General features: G+C 33.2%; 1 protein-coding gene across 3 annotated transcripts in view; it reads left to right on the top strand.

The window, feature by feature from the left end:
• Positions 1-8,272, top strand: part of LOC134253283 (uncharacterized) — a 19,140-nt gene extending 10,868 nt beyond the window's left edge. For all 3 annotated transcript variants that reach the window (XM_062735798.1, XM_062735799.1, XM_062735797.1), the window contains 8 exons: positions 2,227-2,518; positions 3,730-4,006; positions 4,618-4,739; positions 5,023-5,152; positions 5,370-5,525; positions 5,747-5,863; positions 6,319-6,945; positions 7,255-8,272. In XM_062735798.1, coding sequence (XP_062591782.1) covers positions 2,227-2,518; positions 3,730-4,006; positions 4,618-4,739; positions 5,023-5,152; positions 5,370-5,525; positions 5,747-5,863; positions 6,319-6,945; positions 7,255-7,281 — 1,748 coding nt within the window. In that variant the 3' untranslated portion in view covers positions 7,282-8,272. The remainder of the gene's footprint in view (positions 1-2,226; positions 2,519-3,729; positions 4,007-4,617; positions 4,740-5,022; positions 5,153-5,369; positions 5,526-5,746; positions 5,864-6,318; positions 6,946-7,254) is intronic.
• The last annotated feature ends 285 nt before the right edge of the window (positions 8,273-8,557 follow it).

Below are 8,557 nucleotides of genomic sequence, written 5' to 3' on the forward strand. Positions count from 1 at the left end.
ACGTCATATTATTGTATAAAAAAAGAGAGATTCAAGGAAATTTTGTTCTTCTGCTAGGTTGGTTTCTTTAGAGAGGACGTGTGTTAGGGGTAAGGAGTTAGTATGGGTTGGGCGTTTTGAATTTAGGTTTAATAATGACTTTTTAGTTTTATTTTAAGAAGAGCCAGAGTTATTTTAAGGATTTTTAGGAAGTTTTGGAATATTTGTGGAATTTTATAGGAAGTTTTGGTCAGGTTTTGGTGATTTTTAACTGAGAATATTGGACTTGGTTTAAATTTACTGGTTGATTGAATTTTTGGTAAATTGTTATTAAATTTTAGATATACTTGAAATTGTTAAAGCCCATATGGCGTAACTGATAAAAAAAATATATTTTTGAAAAATACAAAATTAAGTAAAGAAATAAAGTTAATAAAATTTAAATTAAAGCTTTTCATACAATTCTGAACACGGAGAACACCTCGTTTCACCTAACAATACAATTTTATCTTCTCTATAATGTGTTATTTAAATCTTTTGTATTTTCTTCCGAGCCGGAGAAAATTCCGAGAATCCAAATTAAATTGTGATATCTTTTTAACGCAACTGACTTAGATTTTGTAATTTACGAAAAAGTTCTATCTTTATATAAAGTAATCATACAAATAATAAGTTCTTATAATTTTAGTCTAATAATTTTCATTGTACATACGCCATATATGACTTTAAGGTAATTTACACATTTAGCTAAGGAAATTTGTGTACTTCTAAATTTTGCTAATTCAATTTCAGACTTAGGAAATTTGAAGGAATTACTGGTATTTCAAATTTGTTAGGAATTAATTAGGTTAAGGGATTAAGTTTCAGTTATTGGTTTTTACTTTCATCCAGGAGGTCTGGGTGGAAGCTTTGAGAATAAGAATCGAGTTCTGTGAGTTGCATTGAGGTTGGTTTTAGACAGATAAGTTAGGACTAATAGGTGACATAGACAGGCTGCATTAGCAGAGCTTCAAATTTATTGATTGTTCATTTAAAAGACAATTCTTGTAATAAATTGGTAAAACTGTATTTTGTCTCATTTCAAAAAGTACAGAGATTTACAAGATTTTATCACAGTGATTTTCCAACAAGATGGAAATTGTGGGATATACAAGAGATTAAGAACAGAGTAATGAGATAAATGAGTATTCAAGAATTTTAGTGACTTCCTTAGGTCTAGGTTGTAAAGAGCTTGACAAATAGAGAAGAAAAACAGAGATTTCGTTAATTAATAAATTTAGTGTAACTTAGAGAGCGCGGGTTAATAATTGGAGGTATAGGTTTTGGTCAGTGGTGTATTATCCGAGTTTATTGATTAAGGGGAGATAATTTAGTGTGTTGTGAAATAAGATTAAAGAGTAGTACCTTATAATCCCTATTAAATGCCCCTGCCCCTATAAGCGCCCCTCTAGGTCTTTTTTATGGTCAGGAAATATAAGGGCCCCCTATACATTGATTAAAATCATCTAGAATCGTATCAAAAGTTTTGAATAAAGTGAAAATGAAACTTTCTATAATCCAATTTCTTGGTGGAAAATGTATCATTCAGCATAATATTTATGGATTATCTTCACTTAAATCACTGTAAAGTTAGACATATTTTAGTGTTTCTTTGAATTTATTTTTTTTTTCAAAAGATTTTTTGAAATTAAAATATAACAAATTTTAGAAAGAGACAATACCAAAATAACCACCCCCTTTTCGCAATTTTCTAAGCACCCGGGGTGGTTAATAGGGATTATACAATATTGAGTTTTGAACCACTGTGCCATACTAGCCCTCCTGTGCTCAGGTTGAGCTGTGTAACGCAAGCCTTGCAACAGGAGATAAGAAACCCCTAGATAGAGTGAGAGACAGGGGTCCAGGAGTAGTAGTAGAGGATGATTGCCCCCCCCCCTCCCCCATTACAATTTTAAAGAACCTTGTAACAGAAAGAGATAAATTGTTAATTTCTGAGCAGAGTTTTATCTTATTTTATTAAAATTTTAAGTGAAACAAAATTTTGATCTAATTTTTCTCAGCATGGTTTATATAAACATACATGTACATCTAAAATTCACCAAAAAAAAAAAAAAAAAATGGCAATCTGTTTTTTTTTAATTTCAAATTAGATTGGGCTTTTTTAATTTTTTTAAAGTTAATATTTCAACAGGCTTAAATATGATCTTGTATTTCATTATTTATCAGTTGTATATTTATGTTTTCCAGTGGATGTCACCAGTCGACGCAATTCTTTTGGTAAAAGATGCATTGAAAACACCAGCAGAGAGAAAGTAGAGAGGGATATACAGACGCCGTGTTGTCCATCCAGGTGTATTGAGAACATTCCATTAGATGTGTGTTGTGGATTGAGGGAAAAGTTTTGGAACTTGGTGATTGCAGAACAAAACAGGGAGATCGTGAATCATCGCATTGCTGTATCTTCAGAAATGTGTGTTCTGGCTGGACGGTTCGTGTGTACTGAATGCTGGCGCTTGGTTCATGGAGTATCCAGATCAAGGTAAATATTTTATCGTCTTTATAACAATACAGTTAGACTCCACATTAATATGCAAGTTTCGAGATTGTAACCCTCCTACAATAGTGGCGTGAAAGGTATCCATATCAGCAGAAAGGCGGTACAGGTTGTTCATAACAAACATGCATAAATAAAATGATGTGATGCTTGCTAATCTTTTAAGATTCATTTCATGTTATGGAAAAATAAAAATGTTTAGCATTTATGCTTTTGATTGATTTATTAAGCTCACCAATACAATATATGTACCAGATCTACTTTGAACATTTTTGAATTATGTCATACTTGAATAGACCCCTTTCCTTTGAGATATTTTTCCTAGGAGTTAATTCCCTTAGCTGCCATCTTGTAGGACAAAGCAGTGAATTTTCCTCTTTGAGCAATCAATTTTAAACATGGTGCATGCAAGAAGTATATATGGGAAAAATATTTACAATCTTAAAATTATGAATTAATAGAGGCTTAAACAAACTTATATTCATAAGAAAAATAGTTTTATCTTTACGTCTGTTAGTAATCAGTATGACAAAATGAACTTGATGATTGATTTGGGATCTGTGAATGACGCCCTTCAACATGGCGGCTAAGGGGAATAACTCCTAGGCAAAACATATCATAGGAAAAGGGTCTACACGAATAAGGAACCATTTAAGTCTTTGTAATAAGTAAGAGTAAAAGGTTTTCTTGGTGGTACAAACCTTTTATTGAATATTAGTGGATTCAAGATATAATAATAGAAAAAATCAGTGTCAGTTTGGAATTCCAATATGTAGTGATTGGGTGCATGTACTTGTGTATTTATTTGCTATCCTCATCTCTTGCTTAAATTCAATGATTTTTTTAATAATTTGTTCAGTTTTTTTTTTAAAATGCGCCTTATCATATATTGAGTTAAAGAGTTATCCTGACAATCATGTAGTTATGATAAAATATTATATCGATGATGCATTATCCAATATATATATATATAATATATATATATATATATATATATATATATATATATATATATATATATATAACTTTCCCACCTGTTTGTTTATGGGGAAACGAAACTCATATCCCTGGAATTTGAAATACCTTGTATTAAGGTTTGAGATAATAAACCAAAATCACTTTGATTTTATTGTTTTACCTGCTTGCATAAATTAAGTTGGAGATCATGAAAACTTAACGTTAATTTTTTTCTTTAGGTATTTTGAACAGAAGAAATTGCCCTCACCCCCATCAGATGGTAGAAAAGGGATGAAGTATGGCCACCGACGGTACTCCGAGTTGGCAAACTACTTGGGAAGTTTAGGGGAGAAGCAAGGAGAGAAGCTCCCAGACAAACCAAAGGTCACCCTTCCCACTTGCCTGACCCAGAAGAACACATACGAGGAGTATGTTGCCAGCCACTCTGATCCATACTGTTTTCGGCATTTTCAGAGGGTCTGGAAGGAGAGATTTCCAGACATGAGAGCTTCAGAGGTAACTTCCTTCAACATTTTGGTGTACATATGTAGTGATTTTAAAAAATACTCCTGAGATAATATTATACAATTAACATTGAGGGAGTAAGAAAGATTTCAGTTCACTAAGGCCAGGACTATTTCCTGAGAAGCAGCCATGTTCAAAACAAGGGGGGGGATCTTGCTAACTGTTTTATTTAATATTATATCAATGCAAAAGGAAACTTAGAATAGAGGATATGGATAACACGGGATTTGCTTTCAGAGCAGGAATTAGCTATTTTGACCATAACACATGGGTACTGGTCCATCAACATATTATTGCAATAGTAAAGTATAACCTAGATCTGATAACCCAAAATTAGCTTCTGAAGCAGGTTTTAGTTGTTTGACTAATGCATGGGGATTAGTCCATTCACAGTGAATACTGGGGAAATTTCACATTCAACAACCTAATATTTATGTAGGGAAAAATAGTAAAGGTTATTAAAAAATTAAGATTTCAGAAATTTAATTTACAAAAATGATAGAAAAAATGTATGTTTGATAATCACCAGACAAAGAATACTTTAGTTATTTATATATATAGTTTTAGGGTAAGATTTACTTATGAATATCATCTTTTTTCAGAAAACCACCTTCACCGAGTGCAGAGAATGTGCGATGATCCGTCAGTTGAAGTCTCAGCGACTGACAAAGGAGCAGCTCCTCAAGGTCGAAGACCAGAAAAGGGCACATTTACTAGTGGCCAGGTACAACTTACTTGAAATTCTAAAAATGACTTGAACCATTTTCTTTTTGAAACAGATGTTTGAAACAAAAATTTTTTTCGTTTTGACCATATACAAAATTAAATTATTAGAAAGTGAAGTGTAATTTTTCTATTTTAAGTTTCAATAATTTAATGTATTGGATACTGCACATATCATGATATGAAAGTCTTATTGAAATAATGCATCCCACAAAACCAATATTCCATGATAACATAGAGATTGTCCAGTAACAGTATGAAATAATAAATTATTATGTTTGTAGGATTGCACGAGAGAAATATTATAAGCACTGTAAGAAGGCATTGGACCAGCCAGACAAATATTTGTCAATGATCATTGACAACATGGACCAAGCCAAGACTACTCTCCCAAGATTCCCCACATACCATAAGGTAAGCTAAGTCCTATTCTTTCCATCTCCAAATAAAGATGTTATTTGTTTCGAGCTCAGTGGGGGAAAGGATTGGGAAAAATAATTATTTTATCTTCCTTGATGAGTATCCATAAAATAAAGCTATCAAAAAAATTACAACTGAATACATTAAAAAAAAAAACAAATTAGTGAAAACCCATGCAAAAATGACACTAATTATTATTCTTTTTGTGCAGGGAGATGCCACCCTGACAAGGATACATCACCACGTGACTGGTGTCCTTGCTCACGGACAGAAAGCAGCAAGTGTCTTCACATGGACAGACAAGTTTGCTTGTGACAGCAACATTACGATCAACTGCTTGCTGAAGGTTCTTGAAGATGTTTCTACGGTAAGTGAAAAGAAAACACATTACCCAAAGAAATGTGATCTGGCTCTGATGAGCTTTACAGTTCTGAAACTGGAAATAATTAGTTAAAAGTAGTTGGATTTGATTAGTTTATAATGATAAGTCAAATAAAAATATTCATTTTCCTACAATAAATATTAACATTATATTTTCCTCTGTCACCAAAAGAATAAATTGCACTGACAAATTATGTCTGATTTCAGAACAAGTCACTTCCACCAACGTTGTACCTTCAGGCTGACAACTCTGCCAAGGACAACAAGAATTACATCTTAATGGGACTCCTGGCAAACCTTGTAAGAAGAGGAATATTTAAGAAGGTAAGAAACTAGTTTATCATGTTTATAAAACAGTTATATCTTTTAATTTCATTTTATTACAGGTTATGATAAAAATTATTTTACTGTAAAGTTATTATATAGAACGCAAATTTCTAGTAAACATTTTTTAAATGTAAACAGAGGTGTAACATTGTGAAAGGGGGGGGGGGGGGGGGGTCAGGGTAACGTATGTTTAAGGAGTCTGAAATTTTTAAGTCAAAGACTTAATAAGTAATCGATAAGCTTTTGATTCTGATTAAATATGTAAACATTTAATTGCATCTACAGTCAAGTAAAATTGTTTTTTAGGGGAGTTAAATATTTTGCTCAAAGTACACCTTATGTTTGCATGAGAATAAAGTGTTGTCATTGTGTATTTAAATAAGAAAAAAAATGAATGTTTAGGGTTCTATCTAAATATGTATATCTGTCTTAATTTTCATTCACTCTTTCAGGTCAAGTTGTCTTTTCTCATGGTGGGCCATACCCATGAAGATGTCGACCAGATGTTTTCAAGATTGTCGGTCCATTTATCTGGGATGGCAGTGCCAACTCTTGCAAGACTACAGCAATTGGTGCAGGAGGCATACAGTCCAACCCCAACAGTTCACCACCTTGAAAATCTTTGGGATTACAGGCAGCTGGGTATTCAGGCACCTGTCCATCTGAATGGCCACAGCACTCCCCACAGCTTTAGGTTCACGAAGGTCGGAGATGATGTCGTGATGTCCTATAAGGAGTGGCCACTGAAGTCCAACAGCTACCACTCCATAGCAGTCACTGACCTAGCCAAGGCATTTGATGGGGAACCAGATCCCATTCAGCAAGTGACAGACAAAGGGGAGAGGGTGTTTGCTGCCATGGAGGAAGATCTGAGGAAATGGAGAGATGGTGGAAAGCTGAGCGATGGCCATGTGAGCTGGTGGCGGGAACATCTTGAGAGGGAGAGAAGATTTCCAATGCCAAGGATCCCAAAGGTCAGCTCCTTCGAGCCTCACTTGAGAGTCCACGAGAATCCTGTCTCACTGCCTGCTATGGAGGTCCTGGACAATCATATTTCAAATCTCAGGAAACAGTCTCAGGTTTGTTATTTGTGTTTTTTTTTTTTTTAGGTTTTGTTATGTAGTTAGAGTATAAGAATAAATCAGTTCTTACATCCAGCATTTAAATATCGTTGCAAGGTAATTATTAATTTTGTAAAAATTCTTATTAAAATTTAGGAAAGAGAAAATAACTTGCACAATTATCTGGATTACATCACATATTTTCTGTAGGCAAATGCTACAGGCTTCATGGCAGAAAATGAAAAGAAACCAATTTTAATAGGTTCATGTAGAGCTGAATGAAAGTTAACATCTTCATTTTATTTATTTGTTTTTTTTTATTTGTAGGTCAGAGTTGTGAAGAGAAGAAGGTGAAGAGCAAGGTGAAGAGCAAGTGTAGCCATGAGATGACTATTTCATTTTATGCATGAACTTCCTTTATTTTAATTCTTAGATTTGTCATTGTTGACAAAATATTAACAAAAGCTGGAAAGAAAGATTTGATGTAAAAAGTCCATTTGTTTCCCTTTCACATAATGAATAGTAAAATTGGTTGTACTAAAAATAAGCCATGGTTAGTTATGTTTATATGGAAATTTATTTTTGTTCAAGTCAGTATTCCCTTCCCTGTGCCTTAGTCCTGGTGGTGAGAGTGACAACATCACATATATGTTAACTTCTCAACACTGCTTTGATTTTTTTTTTTTTTTCTGAGCTAGACCAAGATGAGCGATATGGTTCATAGAGCCCTAATCATTAAAAGGCAAGACTGTTGTAGATCTTAACTTATTTTTTGTCTTTTTATTTCATTAAATATTAAGATTTTTTATTGTAGATGACATGAATGTTTTATTTTCAAACTTATCATTTTGTATAGTTGAATTTTATTGTTGCTACCATGAAAACATGTGCCACATAATGATTTTTGTTTTGGTATTTAAGACTTTTGTTAAAAAAAATTTGCATGTGTTTTTGTCAATGTTCTCTGTGGTGATGTGAAATCAATTATATATTGTATGATATCAAAAATATTAAAATTCAATGTCAGAAATACTTGTGTGTTTGATTTTTTTAGGAACAATCCGTAAAAAAAGTTTGCCATCAAAACCTCCAAATAGCGAGGGAATATAGATGTTTAAATTGCTTAGGCCATGCAAAGTTAATTTCTTGGTTCTCAGGCCCTTTTTCAAGAAATATGATGAGGGAGGGAGGCATTTTTTTTTTTCTTTTTTATTGCCCCCAAATTATGATGAGGCAGCCCTATACATTGTACAAAACCTTAAAAACTGATAAGGGAGGTGATTTGGTGTCTATATTTTATTGATTTAGCAGTAAACAGGGTCAATGAGGCACCCTTGGAAGAGATGAGGGAGGGCCTGAGAACCAAGAAATTAATTTTTTTGCCTTATTACATAAAGTTTTCTAGAGTCAGAAGCAGTTTGAAAGGGGGAAGCTAGGTTAAACCAACACAATAAGGTAACCCCCCAATTATCATGCCTATATAATGACTATCTTTGCAAGTAAAGTAACAGGGCTAATTCCCCCAGTTCCAATTCTATGGAGTAAAATGTTATTTTTTGGAGTACCCTTGGTATATTGTTTATTACAAAGTCAAATTAAAGCTGGACGTCTATGACTATATAGGAAAGAG

This window comes from Saccostrea cucullata, unplaced genomic scaffold (genome assembly GCF_032062105.1).
Source record: "Saccostrea cucullata isolate Sc308-1 unplaced genomic scaffold, CSIRO_AGI_Scuc_v1 ctg2118, whole genome shotgun sequence".
NCBI classification, from domain to species: Eukaryota; Metazoa; Mollusca; class Bivalvia; order Ostreida; family Ostreidae; genus Saccostrea; species Saccostrea cuccullata.